Source organism: Andrena cerasifolii, chromosome 16 (assembly GCF_050908995.1).
Source record: "Andrena cerasifolii isolate SP2316 chromosome 16, iyAndCera1_principal, whole genome shotgun sequence".
Classification (NCBI taxonomy): domain Eukaryota; kingdom Metazoa; phylum Arthropoda; class Insecta; order Hymenoptera; family Andrenidae; genus Andrena; species Andrena cerasifolii.
Window position 1 is genome coordinate 4,546,704 of NC_135133.1, and position 22,302 is coordinate 4,569,005.

Below are 22,302 nucleotides of genomic sequence, written 5' to 3' on the forward strand. Positions count from 1 at the left end.
AAACTTACCACGCTTCTTTGTCGCCAGTCGCGCCCGACACACCGGGACTTTCCACGCGATGCAGGCCGATCGCATTAATAACTCCAGCTAGCCTTTCCACCCGTTCGAGAAAAAAGCGGATTGCGCCGCAACGATCATTAGACGCGAAAGAAAAGAGACGCACTGGAACGTGTTTATGAAACCATGAACTAAATAGCCTGAGCCCATTGTGGATGGAAGAGAGCAGGGGATGGAAAAGTGTGTACTTTTCTCCGATGGAAGATAGTGAATTTATATAACATACTTCCAATTCAACTTGGAATAACACCACAGCCACCACCAAAGTCGAAAACGCGTTGCTGCCGCCCTCGAAATTGCCCCTAAGGGGAAACGAAGGGGGTGCACCTTCCACCGGAACTTTCTTCGTGCGAACGATACAATTAGCGTGCGCAGAGAGTGGAGAGGATCTAAGGGGGCGGGTCGGGACACGGGAAGAGCAGGAAAAATATTTTCCCCGGGGCAAGGGAAGAAAAGCTCGCGGGGTACAACAGCGAACTCGAACGTGATTGCATCGTATCGCGGACCGTTTCATCATGATTTCTGGATATCTTGATGAGAGCACCGGTGGAACGCGCACTCTCTTTCGCCCAGTTGGTGGCGGCGGCGGCTCCTCTTCGCCCCGGGGGCGAGAGAGCAGAGAGAGATATCGAGAGATAAGGTCCCCTGCACACGAATGGCCGCCGTCGTCGGGGCGCAACGAGACCGTGTGGCGTGACTCTTATTTATTTCCACCGGAAGTTGACTGGAATATATTTTACCGTCGGCTCGCACCCTTCCCCCCTCGGCCCTACGTCGACTCCCTTTTCCGGGGCTTCCTCCTGGCGCTCTCTCCGAGAAGTGCGGAGACGCGCGAACAGGAAGCGCAAACTTGGCGGATTTTTTATGGGGAAAATGGTGGCCAACTTCGCCCTCTCCTTCTGCCACTAAGCCGAGGGTAGAGATGGGAAAAAACAGAGGGGAAGTTACAGCAGTCGCGGCTTGAATCCCGAGATTCCCGTTAGCGGGACGTAAAAACGCGCGACCGCTGGAATATGGGATGTGTATGCTCCTCGAGAGCGGAGCAACTCTTTTCGCTATCGTGCCTCGCGATCTTGGAGAAGTTGCTCACAAAGGGTGATTGGAAAACGCTGATAGAGATCTAGACTCGCACCTTTCACCAGCGAAATTGCCTCTAAAATCTATCGACCATGTATGTATTAGGTTGTTGCAAATGAAATGACCGTTTCTGATTTTTTAATTTAAACTTTTACTTGACAAACCTGATACGCATTTCATCAATCGAAATAGTCACCATCGACTTCAATACGCTTCTCCCAACGCGAAATAAGTGCACCAATGCCTTTCTGAATGAAATCCAGAGTACGAGAGGCACGAAATTCAGCGAATGCAGTTTTTACATCCATTTCTTCTCGAAACACTTTTCCAATTAAAAAGCTATGTAGGTGCTTGAAAAAATGGTAGTCTGCAGGTGAATGGTCAGGAGAATGAGGTGAGGGAGAACTTCGCACTTCAATTCTGATAACTTTTTAAAGGTTCGTTTTGCAGTATGTGGTCGAGAATTATCATGAAGCAATAATTTCTTGACAGTGTTTGTTTGAATTTATGGTTTCACCTCGTTTTAAAAATGAAAAATGCACAACACCCCTTGCTGACCACCATACAGACACCAAAATCTTTCGCGGATGAAGGTTCGGTTTCGGCATATGTTTTGGGGCTTCATCTGCATCCAACCACTGTGCAGAACGTCGTCGATTGTCACAAAGAATCCATTTCTCGTCGCAAGTAATTAGTCTATGTAATATGCCCTCGTTATTATGACGAGAAAACAAAGAAGAACTGAACTCCAAGCGGGGGATTTTGTTGTTTTCAGTAAGTCCATGTGGGACTCATTTGTCCAGCTTTTTACTTTCCCCATGGCCTGTAGATGTCGGGAAACAGTTGAATAGTGAATATTCGCTCTCACTGCGATTTCCCGAACAGTTAGGCGCGAATCCTCTTCAACCATGTCTTTCAAAATAGATTTTCGATAACTGTTAGCTTATGGCCGCGTGGCATATTTTTAAGGTCTGTATCACCAGAACGAAATTTCACTGTGACTAAGTTTCAACTCCTACAAGTAAATTATTCGAATTTCCTTATTTTCCATGATCAGTTAAAACGGTTTTTAATTACGTATACCGCACAATATAACAGAAATTATACACGCCAAATCACGCGCGAGACATGTACTTTTCAAATGATACAAATACCACGTCATCTGCACGGAAAAGAGCGATTCTACAAAGCCGAGAAGTTTAAATTGTAGAAAACGGCCATTCGATTTGCAACAACCTAATACTTGCGTTTGCAGCTATTTACACGCCTATGTGTTCGTTAGAGCTCCGAGGCCGGCTTTCAATTATCGTTCCTCAACGGCCGCGAACATAGTGTACCGTCTCAATTACACAGTCATTAATTCCCTGTCTTCTTTTCTTCCAGGCGAGAAACCGTTCAAGTGCGAGTACTCCGGCTGCGAGAGGCGGTTCGCGAACAGCAGCGATCGCAAGAAGCACAGTCACGTCCACACGTCCGACAAGCCTTACAATTGTCGAGTCTCCGGCTGCGACAAGTCCTACACCCATCCCAGCTCGTTGCGCAAGCATATGAAGGTACGTCCGCAATTGGAATCGTAGACCAGTCCGGAGCCATTCCCCCGACGACTTTCCTAGTTTCCATTCGCAGTTCCGTTCCCGGGTCTCCGTTACTCCATTTCCGCGGGGATCGAATTTGCATAAATAGCCGCGCTAATTGGCCCGCTGGCCGGTCGCCGCGCGCGCCGCCGCGTTTCCTCCCCGAGGGCCGTGAATCATCGCAGCGTGTCGCTGGCGATTTTCATAACGCGTGTCGAGCTGTATCGAGAAGATCGGGCCCGCGTGTTTGCCGTTTCGTTTCACGCTAGGGAACGCCGGTAGACACCAGGGGGGGACCGGGCAAAAAAAGCGGCCTGTGGGAAGAAGGTATCTCGGCGTTAGGCGAGGTTCATGCACGAACGGCCACGGAATCTTAATAGGAAATTATCCGTGGCACAGAGCGCGGGAGAGAGATAAAGAGCGGAGGGAGACGGCAAGGGAGAGGCAGCAAACCGTCCAAAAGCCAACTCCCGAGATACGTGCGCGATAGGTTCCGAGGATAGGAACCGAGAGCGCCTTTCGCTTCTCCACGCTTTTCGCCGGCCGTGATTCGCGGAAGGCAGTCGTCGAGATTTGCTCACTGAATTATGAACGAAGGACCGGCAGGGAGAGATGGAGACGGGAAACGGAGCCTTGATCCCCGCTCTCCCTGATCCTCCGGGCTTCCTCTTTGGTTCTGCCAACGCGCCTTCCGTTCCTTTTGCTCGTGATTCCCCCGATCTCCGAAGCGATAACTTACGGCGATCAAATACGGCTAGCTGCGTTTTCTGTCGGCTACACGTCGGGACGCGCGCCGTCGATCGCTCCACGGCCCGTGGAAAAGTAAATTAAGACCGCGCGGCTGGGATTTATGGTTTCACGTTCGAGAACGTACCGTCGAGGTACCAGGGATTCAGGGGGGTGTGACTTCGCGTCGGGAAACGCGTAGCCCTTCCAGCTTCACCGATACCTTATCACAGGATCAAGGATCCACGATGAATTTCTTAAAAGCTCATTCTCCAATCTCCTATCCGAATAGAGCTCCTCAGACTCCCAGCACCGACTTCGCGCACTGCAACCTCCCTCAGTCTCTATTCCACGACAGCGCGGTCTACCTCTCGAGAAAGGAGCTCGAGGGCCACGAAATTTCCCATTCGAATCTAACGTTAGGCTCCGCCTCTTGTTCCAGGTGCACGGCATGACCCTGGGCGAAGGCAAGATAGGAGGGGGCTATGAGAGCGAGGGTGAAGAGAGCAGCAGCAGCGGGGGTAGCTTGTCCGTGACCGGGCACACGGAGTCTCCTCAGCCGCCTCCAGTTGTCCCGACAACCACCACGGCCAACCCACCGTCGAGTCATCCTTCGGCCCGAGGGCCAGAGCTGACGGAATGGTACGTCTGTCAGCCGCCGACGGTAGGCCCTCAGCACAGTCCTCTGCCAGGACCTCCGCCGCCCCATCACCTTGGCCCGCACCACTTCAACCCGCTGATGCATCACCAGGCGACTGCCTACTAGTTCCTGACCAACTGTCACGGACCACGGTGCAGTCCTTCGAACGAGATCCACCCTACGTCCACCAATGACGACGGGAGCTGCTGTCGGGCCACGCACGCATGGGCCTTCGGTCGAAAGGACACACGGACGACAATCACTCGACTCTGACCACGCGAGACAAGTCACCGGACGATGTTCCAAAAGCACCGGGACCTTGGCACAGCCTGGCTTCGACGGAACACGGACTCGGAAGGTGATGGTGATGGATCGGTGTCCCTCAGTGCCTCGTTCTACTTAGGAGTCGATGGTTGTGCGAAGCAAGAAGGGGTTTAGGAGCTGAACAACCGCCGGGGGATCTTGGAGGATCGGACCAAACGTCGGTGCCATTCAGCTTCTCTGTTTCGACTCGTAGAATCGACGACACCAAGGAATTCTTGCGAAAAGTAGGGACTACACTTGCGACCAAAGTTAAACGGAAACCGACTCATCATTAGACTGTCATTAGTATTTATTTTCGCCTCGCGTACAGGTATACGCGCCGCGGTCTCCAGCGAGCATCGATAGCCAGATAGGAGGGACGTGTTCCAACAGCGTTGGGGATACAATTTCTGGGCCCACCGACCGTGAACGAGGATGCTTACGAAGATTGTGTACCATAAACATCGAACTTCGGGATGAACCAAAAAGAATGTTATATACCTCCGTTCAGCGAGGTGCGATTGTAAATACAATTAGCCTAAATCACCTGACGCTCTCGCGCTACCACGACGTGGGGGAATGATTGCAGAGAGAGAGAAAGAGAGAGAGAGGTGTGTGTCACGGGTTCTTGAGCACGAAAAAAGAGGAATGCTCCGGTATTGTCGGCGTTGCGAATTAAGTGAAGCAATTCACCCCGGCGGATTCACATAACCCCGGCCAGGTTCGTGCTTCGATTTATCAATCGAGGAGAGAGAGCGGCTCGGCCAGTACAGGCTTTAATTGTTCCTTCGGAGCACGACCAATCGAACGCGCTTCTCATGGGCCCGAGTACTAATTAAAGCGTCGATAGTAACCGAAAGTGGAGAGCGCAAGGGCGATGTGTACGCGACTTCCCTGTGACCGGAGGATTTTTATCGATATTACTGTAAATATATTATAGTCAGATTTATCGAAATCGCGGATATGGCGGAGAGGCGATGGACGCTAACGCGGTTGTACCCGTTGTAAAATATGTACTACGACCTTTTCTTATGTGTGATATCCTGTAAATACGAAGAGAGACGTTTAGGGCAACGATAGGCGATTATTAACGATTATTGTAATGATTATTATTTTTTCGTTGTGTACATGCTTTAGGTTGGCGGAGGAGAGAGGGCCTCTCGATCATCGACCATACCTGTATCATATTATAATATTTGTTTTGCAAAGATCCGAAATATATTGACGATGCGGTATATTAGAAGACTGTCTGGTTTATTCGCACCGCGGACTACCTGTTCCCGTTTCTTCTTCGTGTCACTTGGGAAGAGGAGGATTTAATTGCTGATGGAACCAAGACGTGGCCAGCTGTCGAGATTTTATAATGCATTTCTTTCGATGGGAGGGAGGAGATGGGGTTCGTAAATACGCGAGTTTAATGTCGTATAATTGATTATTGAAAAGCTGGCCGAACGATGACAATGCTACACGCGAGAGGACCTCCAGGACCCAGGGCGACCTTTTTCGTACCGCGGAGGCGGTGGATACTTTATATTTGTATTGTAACGAAATTTATGAACGATCGAGATAATAAAATCCGAGGAGGAATCCGCCTGGCCACGGAGTTTCGGGTGAATATCGGCCGACTAAGCGCGTCTCCCTTGATGTCGGTCCTGAGATTACGTCGTATCAATAAATAATAACTTTAACGTGAGGAAATTAACGTTCCTTTTATTGCGCGGCGTATACCTGACTTTACGAGTGAATTTTAGTGCTCGAAATTCCCGGCCACCAAAGAATCAGCATTTACACTCCAATCATCGGTAAACATCGAATTCCGATCTAGACTTTTCTATAAAACGTGTATATTTAAACTTCATAGCCTCAAAGGTATTCACCTCGCAAAGTGTCGCGTAATATCTTTTTCACCTCCAAAAGAAAATCCATCGATTAATTCTCCGAGTCGTGTCATGGCTTCACGAGACAAAGCGGCGAGCGAGCGAAACGAGGCAGAAATTTCGGGAACGCGACGATCGCGCGGGTCTCCGAGATTCCTAGGCAAGATTATAAAAACAGTTTCCCCGCGGGATTATAAATATCGCAGAGGGGCCCCTTATTAAACTGGACCCCGATTCTCGAACGTAAGGAGCGTCTCCTCCGTGGCGGGCGTATTGAGCGGACGAAAAAAAAGCGAGCAAAGAAGGGAACGCGTGGTTGCGGGCATGTGTGTATGCACGCTGCCATATACATACGTATGGGAAAGGTTCGACTGGCTGGCATGGCGCCACAATGTGTCTAGGCACCTACGCGAGATGTAGAGGTCGAGGAGGAAGAAGAAGAGGGAAGACGGCGGAGATAGCATCGGTAACGGGGAGAGGACGCCGGGGCCATTTTATTGCTCGATAAGCAGATGAATTCGTCAGATAATTCCCTGGCCCGAATGCAGATGATTTTATTAGCTGAATGGCCAGTACACCAGACGACGGAATTCTTCGGGCTGAGACGATTGAGATGACACGGGCCTGGATGAGATCCCCGTCGGATAAAGGGCCGCGTAGATCTCTCGGGTGTCTTTGCATCGCCTCGCTTGATCGATGATTTTCCCCCGGTTTTTGTAATGGAGTCTCTGCCTACCGCTACACCTTCGCCCAGACCCTCTCCACGCCAGGGAACTACTCCATTCTTATTCCTCGCGGAGCACTCGAAGCTTAGCTCCAATTGCTATTAGGTGCTGGATGCACCTAAGTCGTGGAAGAATATTTCAATGCCTCGCCAGCGCTGCACCTAACTTCATCAGGTATCCATGGACACGCTGGTGCTGATGGCGTGTCTCGTGGGCATGGTTCGTTTTAAAAAAATTCGCCACAGTGTCCAGGGCGAATCAAGCCGACCCAGCAGCGCCCGCGAATGCTTTCTCGCAACCGTGAACACGGTGTCCGAGCTCGGGACCGTCCAATCAGTCAAGTGGTCTGATGAGCAGGTCGGCAATCAAACTCTCGTCGTTTCACAGAAATCTCGATGGACGAAGCAGCTGGACCCTCGTCAGAGAACGCCGAATAAATATCGTTTCAGAGGAATAGCAGGTTGCACGAGGAATACAGAGGAGGGGCGAGGGGACAGAGAGATTCAGAGATTCCATCGTCCAGTGGCCAGACGCGAGAAAGTATAATTCCGTCCGCGGGGACGTCCTTTTGTCTTTGCCTACTTTTTTCTCTCCCTCGCCCGCTCATAAAGCCCCGAGATCCGTATTAAAGGGCACGACACATAATTAATGTCGGATGGTCACGAGAGGCCCAGGGATGCTGCGCGGTCCGTGACTTTGCGCAGAAACGCGCACACGCGACCTCGGTGCAGGCTTGCGCGAGTGTCGCGTGCCGAGGCGTGCAGTTCAAGCCTCTTCAATTAGAAATGTAATTAGTTGCGCACTAAGCAGTGGTTTCCGCGTATTTATCATTGAAAGGGTAGAGTGTCAAGTCCGCGGAGCGACTTGGGCTGAGATCGAAGGAAGAGGAACGAGGAAATAAACCGTCAGCCGTCAGCTATCGCGGATCTCCAAGCGGTATCGAAGAACCAGCGTGGGAGGATCGATCTTTCGTGTGACAAGGTGTCATACGCGGCAGCGAGGGCGTCTATGGAAACGCTTCCGTAACGACTGACAAGCCAGTACCTGAAGAATTTATCGGCGACGCTGGAAGATAGACGAGGCTGCGCGAATATTTCCAACAAACGAGGAAGGGGAGAAGATGGAAGACGGGGGGGGGGTGGAAACGGCGAGAAAGAGGAGAGCGATTTGAAAGTCGTTAGGGCCCGCGGACACGATCGGCGACGCGACTTCCGCAGATACGACGTAAAACGATGTAAGAGGATTAAAAGCCGCGGCCGATTGGCTTCCATTACCGGTCCTGTCCGGGCCTGTAAATCCTCCATAAAGCTATTGATAAATCACGACCGCGCGACTCGCCTTAACGATCTCGCCTCGCGCTGGGTTACGAAAACCTCGACAAAAGGGCAGCTTTTTACCTCGTTTTAACGGGAAACCGGCTTCGGGAGCGATGCTAACGGGGAAACCGGGTTGCGTCCTTTGATTCCGCGAAATATTTACGAGGTTAAGATCCTGCCGGACTAATCGGGGGCAGCCGCGGTGGAGCTACACGGAGGAACGGCGACGATTTCAATCGATTAACGAACGCCCGGTGTAGCTGTGACTCGGTCGATTTACTTTTGCCCGCGGTGTTGTGCAACTCGCTCCTTCCCCTTCCTTTTTTCTCTTTAATGTGGATCGATCGGCTGTTACCGGTTTCCGTGCCGGCTGTTAATCCTCCGCGAGGCGATTGATAAATCACGAGGAACATTGTAGGTTCGTGCGACCGCGACACCGAGTTCAGATTAAAGAGCAGGGAAGTTTTCGCTGGACCAGCGATAAATCGTCGCGGGGACCGCTGTTGAAGAATCGTCCTCGACCCGCGAATAAATTACCTCATTGATAGTTTCATAAATAATACAATTGTAGGAGCTGAGTGAGATTTATCGGTGCCGAAGGTACGAAGCATGCGCGTTTAGCGCTTAAATGCTGGAGTTTCGAAAGCGATAGGGTGATAGACGAAAACGAGGAGGGCAGTGTCGAGTTTCGAGACGAGGGGGACGTGTCCCGGTGAATGGAGAAGATTTTATGAATCGGTTATGCTGATATCGCGGATGTCTGAGGCTAGCTCGAGGATCGAACTCTCCAAGACAGTTCTCACCGAGCGTCGTGTTCCAGCGAGCCCCATATAAATCTGCCCGAAGCACGAGTTATACGGGCTACAACCGCCCCGAGTAAACTTTTGCCTCCTTTTCTTCTTTTCGTTCCGATCGTTTCCTCCACCTACTTCCCTGGTTTTCTGCCACCTAACCGCGTTCTCCTGCTCCCTATAATCCTGTCGCCCTTTTTCATCCCCCTCGCGCCACTCTGCCGATGTTCGTGAAAACTTCTCGCTTCAGTCGCTGTAATTAGCTTCTACCGTCTTCCTAACACTTCTCGTTCTTAGCATCCAAGTTCCAGAGCTTTTATTCTACCGATTGTCGATGCTGAGGAGTCCGGCGACTTAAATCATAGATCGTCCCAGTATATCGATTACACGTCCCGCGCCGCCGTTCAATAAAGCACGGTCGGGACGATCGAAACAATCGGTGTTAAGGGGTTAAGGGCTGCTCCCGCCAAGTGAAACTGTGTCGTGTGCTTCGGAGCCGGATCGCGGCGCTCCATTCAATGAATAACAGCGTGGTGTGTGCCGATAGGCTGTGTGCATCCCGATCCGCGCAGGCACCGCAAGTCTGTTGCTCTCGGAGAGATCTTCGCGCGATGGTGTGCGTGCGCTGGTATGATCTACGGGGGTTATTACAACGGCAGCAAGCCACGACGCCGAGTGCTTACCGAGAATACAGAGCCAGCCTCTACTCTTTGGCCCCTGCCACGATATAACATCCTCGCCCCACCGTCCTACCAGAAATCGCTCGGGTAAATACAAGTCGGCCGACTGCTGCATTCGCGGTCGCCGGCCGCGTATTTCTTCGAGGATGCTCGAGTTCCGGTCGGAATTAGGCTGGCCCGAGTTCCGAGCAGCGATCGGCGAGAAGCCAGACGCTCACGACGCCGCAGAATTTATGATTCTCCCTATACCACGGCGCGATTTTAAATCGCTCGCGACGAAAGTGAGAGAGAACGAAGTCACGTTGAGGGGTCCGAGGTTTGAAAGCCGAAGCGTGTACGAGCTACTAGAATTGATCCGTTGATGGACGCTTCTGTGATTGATCTATACTACTGAGAAGCCACGCGGCAGCCGCTTAGCCAAGGAGTTCGCGAGCTTTAAAATTGACCGAGCAGCGTAGGAAGCACGGTGTCCGACAGATCGACGACAGGGTGAGATTTAATTTATCCCGAAGCCGCGAGAAGGAGTTGGGTATCGGCGAGCAGCGTGGAACGAGACAGAGGCGAGAATGAAAGTTTCCGGTGGGATGACCTGTGCGCGGGGCGCGAACATTGCGACGGTCCTTACCAATAACCGGAATTGCACCGACCCGCTGCGAGTAGTTTTCGTTATTCGAGCATGAAGTATTATCACGAAGGAGGATAAATGGAGGCAGGCCGCGTGGAAGAGGAATAAAAGAGGAGGGCCAGACGAACATTTACCCGTCTGCTCCGATCCGACGAACGGGTGGGACGGAGGCAGAGGAGCAGGCAGAAAGAGAGGAAGGAACGAGAGTCGAATGAGAATGAGAGTCGGAAAGTGCAATTTGTAGTCGCTCTCATTTGTCACTGTATCTCCCTCCGCCCCTTTTCACCCTCCCTGCCGCCCTCACCCCACTTTTCATCATTCCCCCCCTCTGCTTCGCCGTCTATTTTTTACCCCCTTTTGCCTGCCTTCCTTCTTCGCGCGGGCCTCTCGCTCCCTCCGCTCGTACGCGTCCGCGTATACAGGAACACCTCCCGTTTCCTCTCCTCTCTGCTCGTCGTTTTTGGCCGCTGCCACGTTTCTCGTATCGCCCCCCTCCGCGCCCCGGCCCCCGTCACGCCGCGCCGGTCCGCGCGGGGGAATCTTGCGAGATAATAAGCTGATAAGGGATTTATAAATCCACTCTATGCAAAATACACGCGCATCTGTCAAGCCGTTGGAACGATCCCCGTGATTAGCTTGGGCGTACATGTACCGGTGTTCCGATCTTCTTCTTCTTCTTTTAACTGAGATGCGTGGAATAAGAAAAATTCCCCTCGCGATGGCGAGGTGCTTAGTCGATAGTCGTTCTTTCGGAAAGATGGTGGGAAAGGCAGCCTCCTCGCACCAATAGTTGGGTACCTCTTTAAATCGAATGCCCACGCATCCAGCATAGAAGACCGCGTAGTACACCTAGCATCGATAAATCCTCCTTGACCAAGTAGGTAGAGAGGGGCAGAATCGAGGGATTGGTAATCCTACGAGGATTACAGCCGTGACTGTTCGTATTGACTTCACAGAAAGCGACGATTTCTGGGAACACGTTCACGATGATCCTCGAGAGGAGAGTCATTTCGGAATCGTTGTGGGACTAGGCCAAGCGACTAGGTGGAACAGCCGAGAGGCGTATTCCGGTATATTAACACGTAACACATCAAGAAGCACGTCACACGGGCACACCTGCGCCACGCTCTCTCGACCGGCCAACACACGCGTATACGTTATTTACGCCCTGTAAAAACCTGTGTTTTCGACTCACGGGTCCCATCGATGGCAACCGGAGCGCCCGTCCTCCCGTTCACGTGGCCCGGTTATAAACGTCCGCGTAAATTCGAGGCTGGTTAGAGATCGTAAAGTGGCTGGATATGGTCGATACGGCCGGTGGCTCGCCACAGAAAATCATAAAGTCCGCGCGCGGACCTGCTCGTCCCTGAGGGAAACGAGGGAGCGGATCGAGACTGTTCCACGGATAGCTGCGGTCGCTTTCTTTCGCTACTCGCAGTGGCAAAGTTTTGGTGTATCGGTGGAAAGTCGACTTTATCGTTGAAGTCGGTGTTTCTATCACTTAAGGGGGGAGGCCTACTTAGAACGGACAAAACAATATTCTTCTACGCGAATTTTTTCTAGAAAAACCGATAAACTTTTATTATTAAACATTTGTCTATTGGAAAGAGTGGATCTTACGGATATTTCAGTATTTTTTGTGGTAAAAAGTATGAGGATGAAAAGGTTTAATTGGAAGACCTAGGAGACCAAGTGGCGAGGCAGAAAATAGGCAAATTCCGGGCGCACACCGTCGAGGTTTTTGTCGTGACGAGAAACGGAGCAACGAACCGCAGATATCTCGATTAGATTTACCAGCCGCAGTCGGCCAACACCAGCGAGGGGCGAAGGTGGTCCCGACGTGACGTACCAATGCGTAGCTGCCACAACAGGCCGTCTGCTCTTATTATTATAAATTATTTATTTGCATTTCCAAATGATCCTTGAAGAATCACGGTATTATGCTAATGCGGAGATTAACATATAGGGAGGCACGGCGCGATATTTCAACTCGCCTCAAACCGTTTGGACTGTGGGAGTCTAGGCCGAACGGTGTTTGATCTCCGCACGACTCGAAAGAAAGGCGCGGGCCCGGGATATTTTATCATTTCTCCTCGTAACAAAAAGATTCGTACGGCCCGGCCGAGGGAATTCCTGCTGCCCGACCCGGCAGAACAATGCTTTCCTCGCTGGGGAATCTTTTGGCAGCCGATTGGGCTCAGCGGGCTCCGAGGAACGCGGACTTGATGCTACTACCTAATTAGAGTTCCAGTTTCGTTGATGGTTTTTGCTAATTATCTTTACCAAACTCGGGGAAATTGAATCACCATAAATCGAGACCATCTCGGACTATACACTCGAATATCTCTATATCGAGGAGGGAGAGTTCTGCGAGGAGCGTTCGGAAATGGCCAAAGCGATATTCAAAGTTCGAAACGGAGCCTTGTCCGGTCCCGTCAGCTAACGACACCGGACGTGAACAAATTCGAGTCGTGAATCGGTTCGGGCCCCTTGGTTCGTCCGAACGGACGTATATATGCGTCAAGAGGCGGGCGAACATTGTAATCTTTCGCTAATATATTACGGCACGAGTGGCGGCGGTCGGGTAATTTTCGCGTAGCTGGTCGCGCTGACTGTCGGCCAGCGGAGCGCCCTTAAACGACTTAACCAAACGTAATTAACGTTGGCCTATCATTATGTGGTAGCGGGGCCACACCCTCGTCACATTATATGTTTATAAATCAGGCCCGAGGGAGGGAGGAACGGCGAATAAAAAACACGACGAAAATCGAGTGTCCGGGGGCGCCTGCCTCGTTTCCCCGTCCCCACCCCGTTGTTCCTCGACCAGGCGCTGGCCCGAGGAAGGAGAGAAGACGTCCGGGGCCCGTCCGTGGCGAGCAGGTAGAGGAATTCTTATGCTAATGATTTTATGATCGTGGAAATGAATGCTCGTCATATTTTTTTAATCGCCTGGGTTTCCACGTAGCCGCGAGTCACGCAGCCAGCCAGAAAGCCGAGACACGGGAACCGTTCCTGTCTCCCGGCTGCCTACTTTATGCCCACTCGTTTTTTATCCCCGTTGTTACAGTCTTACGGGCCGGTGTGCCCGTCTCATACGCGCGCTCATAATCGTAAAGTAGCCCGGGACGGACAACTTTCAGCGTCCACCGTCGGACATCCAGCTGAAAACCGTCGCGGCCCGGTCACCGTGGCTTAAACTCCGTAATTGAATATCGACCGTGTTCGAGCGGGACCGTAATTAACACGAGGCCGATACCGCGGGCCGCGGGCCAGCTACGAGCGGTCCCCGTCGACGGGACCCCGCCGCTGGAATCGTCGGGAAGAATCGAGCCGGGAGCCTCCCGCGAGCGGCGTGCACGCGGGAAGTAAGAGCGCGTCAAGTAGCGTGTAATTAATAGCAATCTAGATCGCGCACGGTGATTCCTGGAGGAACGAGTACGGTTGTGCAAGAGACCACGATTCATTTTCATATCAGCGGCATCTAGATTCCGCCCTCTCGCATCGGCACGCTTTAATTTCAGCGAAAAGTCCCCGTAAAAGGCGTTAAACTGGGGATAGTTCTACACGGAGCCGCGAAGTTTTTCTGTAAACGGGGCGCGAAGCAGCTCCAGAGCCCGTGGGCCCGAGTGAGACGTCAGAGGGAACGCGATGCACCGAGACGCGCCGAGGAACACGCATTATGAGGCAACAATTACATTGTGCTGGCGCGAACCGCGTATGTAAATGCGCGCGGCTCGACGTGGACAGCGCGTATAAAGGTGCTCGCTCGCGCAACGCGAAGGCTCTCACATTGTTGCACGGCCGGGCAGGTGTACCAACAGCTGAGCCCGACAACCACCCACGCACACTGCTAGGCCAGCCCCGACACCTTGATGGATACTACCGTGTCCCTGTTTCGCGTTGCATTGCGCAAGGTGCGCCTCCACTGTTTTCCTCGTTTTAACGAGGCCCCGTATAACGTAATCCTCGAAAGTCTATTGTGGTCTAGCCGGTGGCAATAATGGAGCTAGGTGTAACGGAGAGATAAATGCCAGGCTGAATCTTTGCGAGATAGCGTTTGCCAGCGAGCGGCTTGAATCGATCATCGTCCAGCGTTGTTGCCTACAGGTACTTTTATCGAGAACGATCGCAGAAGCGGCTGCGATTTGACGATAGAAGTCCTGTGTACCAGTGATCCGTGTCCGACCAGGCGACTTGAATGGCTTCAGAAGTTAAGGAGGAGTCCTTAATGGTTCTATTTCCATTCGCGGGGTGGGATATTGATCTGCACAGGCTTCAAGTAACTGGAAGAAGGGTGGGAAAGCTACTTGTACGCAATAGCAGATGCAATCACAGGGGACACACGAGCAATTGGCGACGAGACTCGTTAACTGCTTGACGCACGACTTCCTCTCGAAACGCACCGCAACCCTCGGCCCTGCTTTCTTTACGTATCATCGACAAAAAGCACCTATCACTCTTCCGGATTGCGTTCTCGCATCGGCACACTGACGTAACGGATATAGCCGCGATAAGGGAAGGAAATCCTTGAGCAGGTGGCCTCGCCGGGGCCGACAGGTCAGGAACGTAAACGTTTTCGAGACGATTGTGCATCGCACATGCTCGTCCAACATTTTTACCGCGCTTATATAGGTCAAAATTAGCATCCTCCGCCGTTAATTGCGCAGGAACACCCGCCTTCTCCTTCTTCGCTGGGTTACGCTAACACGTGCGCCTTACGCACCTTGGTCGCTTCCCGCGCGAGGAGCAAACGCGCTGGTACCACCGGGAAAATGCGGGTCACGAGTTCGGAAGGTGTGCTGGGAGAGTTGGCCGACCAAGAGCATGCCCATTAATGGATGAATTAAAATCGAGTAGCGACGCTGTCGTCTATTTAGATGGAGGAAGATCGGTGAAGCACAGGAGAGAAGCTGACTCCAGGAGCCCACATCCGCAGGGAACAGAATGATGGCGGATGTAGGGCTCGAGAGGACGTCCCGATTGGGCGGAACGGCAAGGGAACTTGTATTTCGTAGGATCGAGGAAAAAACGAAGGAGACGAGGCACGGGCGCAGGATGAAACAACAATCTAATCGCGAACGCCATTTTGTTTCTGCCTACCGGAGCAGTAGTTGATATATGATCCCATTGGCTACCAAGCTGTTTGGTTCCCAGCTCTGTACCGGACAGCAGGCTCGACCTCAACCTTATGGTGGTTGCTATATAGCCATAAGCCGGACGCTCTTCGGTTGCCCTGGCAATTAAAATTCTTTTCCTCCCGCCATGGCTGCTCCTGCGCCTTCTTCTCCTTCTTCTTCTTCTTCTTCTTCTTCTACTTCGTGGTCCTCTTTCACGATGGTCGGCCTGCCTTCAGCTCCTCCACTTCTTTCCTCGTCTCCTTCGTTCCCCCGTTCCTCTGTCTTTCATCCTCCCCCGGCAGCCTCCCCAACCCCCTCGATCCTCATCCTCAACCTAGTCATCGTAGTCTTCTTCTTTCTCATCATCTCTCGGTGCGCGGAAGGATACGCGCAGCAATTAAAACTGCCCGCTCGCATGCGGACGTTTCACACACGATCCTTTAACTGCTGGTAGCTCGGGGGTGAAGGGAACTGACGTGACCGGCTTAAGTAGCTGGTCAAGGGAAACGGGTAATTATGCGAAATGTCGGTGTTCCCGGGGCCCGCCGCTATCGCCCAAGCACCTCGACGATTGCGGCCCTTCGTTAGCGATTTCGCCGCGATCACGGCCGGGAAAATATGCACGATAAATCGGATTAAGATAACGGCGTCGTTACGCCGCGTTAAAATCCTTTAATTTCACCGCCGACGGTGATATTTAACGGTGGACTGCCGACTATTTCTTCGCCCCGGACATCGGCAGCTGCGTCGAACAATCGCGGCTGCTAATTTTTACTTCGGTGTCCTCCTTTAATTGACGCGAACCTTCATAAAAACGAACCTTTATGACGTCGCGAACGTATGAATTAAAAGTCCGGGGGATACGTTATTTCGCCGTGCAAGTAGCTACATAGATTCGAAGGTAAGCTCCACTGTGATCTTTTGCAGGGAGGGAGGAAGCTGGTTCCTCTTTAAAATACCTAAGCAGAGCTCGAGTCCCAGAGCTGAATTGTCAAACGTTGTAATTACCAGCTAGGAAGCTTATCGATTAAGCCGGGATCGATAGCGTTACGCTCGGTATCCTCGTCAACCGTGCTTCTTCGCAGAGGAAGAGGGATAAGCCGGATGAACGCGGGCACGGCGTTAAACGCGTTAGAATCCTTTCACTCTCGGCGAGCGCGGTGAAAAATTATCCTGGCGCGGTGAAAAGTTAGCCGCGAGCAGCATTACGGGCTGCCGCTCGTTACGCGCGCGTGAAATTGAGTAAGAAACGAATTTATGGAACGCAACGAATCGAAGACGTAGAAAGTTCGCCCTACCTCTCCCTGACTCGCGGGTACGCAAGATGCACGAGCTCGCCGCTCGCTAACTGATGAAGAGCAAGCGTTACCAGCGCGTACCCCGCTCGGTTTACACCAATTACCGGGCTATCGATGAACCAACGAATATCCTGCACGCTCGCTAATTGATAATAAACGAAAGCCACCGCGCGTCGCTAATTAACGCGTTAATTTATAATTACTTCAAAGCCGCGCCGACGCTCCCTCGTTCGATTATCAGCGCCTATCGGCCGGCCAGATCGCTGTCCTCGTGACCGATGCAAGCGCGATAAAGCCGCCGTCGTAAATTTGCCAAAACGGCCCCCCTCGCGCGGAACGTCGTCCAGAAATCGGCGTTTTCGCGATACGCTTCGGGTCGACCTATTTTCGCGCGACGTGCAAAGCAGTGGTGGCGTTTATCGCCGATGAATCGCGAAGCGGCGAGCAATTCAACCGGGGGAGCAGGTGAACCTTGGCGAACTGACCTCAACGCAGTAGGTACTCCGTTTATACGTGTGCAGTTGCCTCGTATCTTCGATTGAATTTCGCTCGCGTTATCGTGGAAAGTGTTACACGATGAGCGCAATATCTCTGGGCGAAATTCAAAGTCGGCTGGGACAGGAATTCCGAATGATTCGACGGTTTCTGGCGAAGTTATTCTAGCGGCGGAATGGGGTGATAAATGAAGAGCCGTGATCTGTTTTCTTTCTCTCTTATCGAGGATCGCGAGAGCGTGGCTGGAAGCAGGTGGAGGTTTTCGGCAAGGCTGCGGCAACGCGACAGCCAGCGACTAATTGCCCGTACCTCCGCTTCCACGTCGACTCTGCATTCCCGAAATGCTTGCCCGTGCTGATACGCGGCCGATTACGGAGGAATAAAATACCCCGGCAATCGTTCCCCGCATTCCCCGATCATAGCGAGAGACAGATGGCTCTTTACCTGCCCTGACAAATTGTCCCGTTCCCCCTTTCGCCCTGTCCTTTCCTCTTTCTTGCCATCCCTTCTTTCTACAACCCGGTTGTCTTCCGCTCTATGGACCTACACGGGACATCTTCGCTACGAAGACAAAGGAATAAGATGCAAAAGCTGTTCGTCCAGTGGCAAAGTACTCAGAAGAAGAAAACTACCTCCATCGACCAGGAGATTCTAATAATTGTACCTAACGAGATCAGCGTCTCCAGCTCGTAGCCTCCGAATTTCTCAGCCCCTGAGTGCCCCGGCGAGCGCGTGTCGCATATGAGATCATTATCATCGGTATTACCATAAGCCAGCATCGAGTGACCGTATCGTTGGCTATCGTACGACACGCGAGCAACCGGACAAAGAGGCGAGTTACTAATTTCGAGCGAGTCTATATTTGGGCCCTCTCGCGTGTGCGCTTCACCTCTTGGCTTCGGTCGCTTTTTGCTCTTTCTTTTAATATCGTCGCCGGGGCCCCCAGACTCCATAATATGCGAGGTCCGTATACGCGAGGCTGGGGGCCCCGTTGCTTGTCGGCCGGCCATGGGATATAGGTACCGGCCTTAACCGTCGCTACGGTCGCTAAAGCTAAGCGTGTATGCATGTTCGGTGCATAAATAAGGAGCACAGCTCGGGAGGCATTAAATCACGCGCGGGGATCGCGTGTATGTGCTCGCGAGCGCACGTTCGCGGAAGAGAAAGAGAAGACGAGGCAGGCGAGGGGAGAGATAGAAAGCCGCGGAGAGAAATGGAGGGAAGGTTGAACGAGGAGCCACGATTCGGTGGGAGCGGGATCGAGCGCGCGGAAAGAAAGAAGCGGCGAGAGTGCGAGAGGGTTGGCGGAGAAGGACGAGCGGAGGATCCGCAGACTGAAACGGAGTAACGAGGAAAGAGGAGATGGGGGACGAGACAGAGAGGGAAGCAGGTGGTTGGAACAGCCAACAGCGAATCCGTGGGCCACTTCTCGGGCTTACGGCGTTACGTTCGCGGTTGCGTTCGAGTTTGCATCGGCCGCGCACCCCCGTCGAGCCAATATGCCCCTCGCATCAACGGTTGCCCACCTTCTTGAGTAGTCCCGCGATTATGCTCCGTACACGGGTAAACATATAGCGGAGGAAGGCGCGCCCTGACCAGCTCTGTTTCGCCGATCAACCGACCGTCTATTCCGGCCAATGCAATTAAGTCGTCCAGCTGTAAAATCCGCCCCCTGCGCGGTGACACCGCCCGCGAATTCTCTGCGACAGCACGCGACGATGGTCCATGTCGTCCCAGGGGAACGCGCGCAGTTGTGGACATTTATTAACCAGTTTATGGTCGGACAACGCACGGAGAGAGTAAATCATCTGATTGATGACTAGCGACCCGGTCAGACGTTCTATCGTTCACCTTGAATAGGCGATCTTTGCAAGAGTACCACTGGTAACATCGGCGATTAGGGAGGTTCAATTCTCCCTGTTCCTTGGATGAAGAGGGCAGGGGAAGAAGTAATAGTTAGATGGAAAAGTCGCGGGCAGAATTTCGATCGGGTAACGAGGCAGCGCGCGAAGTGGAAGAGAAGGAATAGGATCGTAGAGGCAGTACGAGGCTCGTATCCAAAAACGCCTCGCACAATCTATCACGCGCAAAGAGCGCAGCAAGAAGTGAGGTTAGGAATGTTAATGTGGGCAGCAGGAGCAGGCAGCCAGTACGCTTGCGCCACCCCCTGCGGAGCCAATCACCGCCCGAGAAATGGTAGCTGCGCCCGGAGTCAGCTCGTCGGGCACCATATCCTCGGGAAGATGGAAGAAGAATCTTAGGGTGGAACTCTTGTCTTCTCCCTTTCCCTTCTGTTCCTTCCTCTCCTCCTCCCTCGGTTCCTCCTCTTTTTCTGTCTAGATCGTTCCGTCTTCGAAGACAAAGACATCGAAGAACCGGAACCACCGCAGGTCCCGAAGAAGAGTATTCGGGTGGAGGACACTTGGTTTCTTCACGCCCCTTTCTCCTTTCAGCCTCGCTCTTCCATTCCGCTCGGTTGCTTTTTTACTCCGCTCGGTGTCTTCACGGGCGAAGCTTGAAGGAAGATATTGGGAAGCGGTACACTTGTCTTCGCTGTTCATTGACTCTGCTTCTTGCGCCGTACGTCTTCCTCCGCGGCAAGTCCCGGCTGCCGGGAGACAAACGAAGCGGTGCCAGAGAAACGAGATGCAGGAGGAAGAGCAGGGACGATGGAAAGCCACGAGGGGTCAGGTAAAGAGTGCCCGGGCACCCCAAGAAGGAGGAACTCGGCTGATTGCGTCCGAGCCGCGTAAATCTTGTTGATGGAAATTGTCCGCGGACCTTCAGTTTGTTCGGCGATTACATCCTGCGGAGAACGCGTTCGCCGGTAGCAGGGGCCTTTCTTTCTCTCCTCCGCATCCCCGGCCACCGTCTCTTTCGCTCTCCTTCTCGCCTCTGCCTATCTCTGTCCAAGAATCTTCTTTCTTCGCGGACCCACGAGATTAATGAGCGCACCGCTCGGTACTTTTAATTCCGAAGAGCGAGTGCAAATAAGTACCGCCATCCGTCTTGCCCGCCAATTACCACTAAGCAGTTCTTTCTCTCTCGTCTCAAACTTCCTCTCCCTCTCTCCCTTCCAGCAGCTTCGCGTAGCAGACGCTTCGTTCAGCCCTGCCGAGGAGGAGCGCTAGATACAGTGGGCCTCGATTGATCTTCAACTTGCCTGATGGATTCCTCAATCTTTGGCAAGCGGTAGCGCGTAATGAAGATGCCCCAAGTCGTGCCGGCTCTCAACTATGAAGCGCCTCTTCTCGATTCTTTCGATTCCCCTTCAATATCGCAATGGTAAGCGGACCTGACGCGGCTGAGAAGTGGACGCCGGATGCGAATATTTTCCTCGAGTTTGCGATCGAACCAGCCGAGCTCCCTCGAAGCTAACACTCCCCAGGCCTAAATACCCAATTATCCTCCAAGATTGGGCTTTCGTCTCCACGCTGTCGCTTTAAAGCAACGGCGCAGGGACGTCAACGATAATCTTCGGATACCTACGACGCGCCGTTCCTTCCGACTGATCACCGAAACGTTCAACCGACCGATATAAAAGTATCCGTACGCGGTTCCAGTGTGCGTAATGGCCGATGATGCACGCCAATCATCTCCCAAGCAGTCGACGAACAAATAACACGTTCCACCCACGCACGGGGCCCGAACTGTCTAAAACTGAGCGCGCTCGTGCGCGCCCGATCGCACGAACCGGGGATCCCAAATTAGAGGAATGTCTGATTTACATCTCGAGATATCTCGGATGAAGCTATAAATAATTTCGCCGGTGGAATGTTAATGTGGCCCTAGGCCTCGAACCAACGCATGGTCCAGGGACCCCCTGCCAAACACAAGCGTCCAGTCTACCTCTGAAGCGATACTATAATACCGTGGCTCCTCGCCTGTTCACGGCGACGATGGATATTCGAACGACCAGCTTTTCCTGCACGCCTCGACTCACCCCTGCGTTATCAAATTCCTATTACTCTATTATTAAATACAGCGATGCAGCCGCTGCTATCGCAGCCCTTCGAGAATGCCTCCTGATCGTTGACCATGCTCGCGCGAACCCCCTTCGAGGGAACGCGTACACCGTTCTATTCATGGCAGTGTCTCCTCGCGAAGAGTCCCATCCCCGTTGCTGAGCGTAACGGATCGTGCTCTTGAAAGAGGTAAAGACAGTGGGAGATATACAGCTATCGACTGAGACAGCAGCAGAGGAATCGAGAGACGGGGGTCGGCTGAAGGGGGTCAGAGAGGGAGGGTCGAGCTGTCAGAGGCAGAGACGTTCGGGGATGGCCCCCATCCTCGTCCTCATTCTCGTCGTCTGTAATCGCGGGGGCGGCAACGTAGTCCTGTCTCCGACAGGATCACATCGCCGCCGAACTGCTACTCTGTACCTACACGTACGTACAACAATGTACGCTTACTCCACCATGCCCTATCCCTGCCTGCCAGCCAAGCAACGTGGACTGCCAATCTCGTTCGGCTAACGCAAAATCACGTCAGAAATTGTCCCATTGTATAACGTACAACGTCCCGCGCTCTTTATACGGAGGGACACCGACGAGGCACAGGCGCTTGAGAGACGTGGATTCATCAGCTACACGGACGCAGCTTGCATTCGAGGAGCACGGGACCAGATTCCAGAGGTTTAAAATCCAAGCAAACTAGGTCGAAACCCGGGTGTACACGGTTCGCTTAATTTCTATGCCATCGACACTTTGATTCGTTAGCGATCGTTCCATTTTCAGTGTCAATTGGCCAGTGTTATTATACGCAGCGTAGATAAGGTATGCGTTCAGTTTCAAATAGTCCGGCCTCGCAGGAGCGAGGCTGGTTTCGTTTATATACGGGTTTCCGAGCGAGATGGTGGTTGGGATCGATTAACCCGACGGTCGATTAATTGCGATCCCTCGGTGAGTAGCAGCCAGCTTCTAGTAGCAGCTTTCTCCCCCCGGGAATGATACATATCCGCGTTGTAATTACCGAGCGAAACAGAATACGAGGCGTATCGAT

At 52.6% G+C, this 22,302-nt stretch overlaps 1 protein-coding gene and 1 long non-coding RNA gene across 2 annotated transcripts in view; one reads left to right on the forward strand and one right to left on the reverse strand.

Moving 5' to 3' along the window:
* LOC143377486 (zinc finger protein ZIC 1) overlaps positions 1-5,612 on the forward strand; it is a 28,269-nt gene extending 22,657 nt beyond the window's left edge. Inside the window, exons 2-3 of the mRNA XM_076828755.1 lie at positions 2,518-2,687; positions 3,877-5,612. Coding sequence (XP_076684870.1) covers positions 2,518-2,687; positions 3,877-4,200 — 494 coding nt within the window. The 3' untranslated portion in view covers positions 4,201-5,612. The remainder of the gene's footprint in view (positions 1-2,517; positions 2,688-3,876) is intronic.
* The window catches only part of LOC143377487 (uncharacterized), a 133,758-nt gene that overhangs the window by 88,436 nt on the left and 23,020 nt on the right, over positions 1-22,302 (reverse strand). The window lies entirely within an intron of this gene.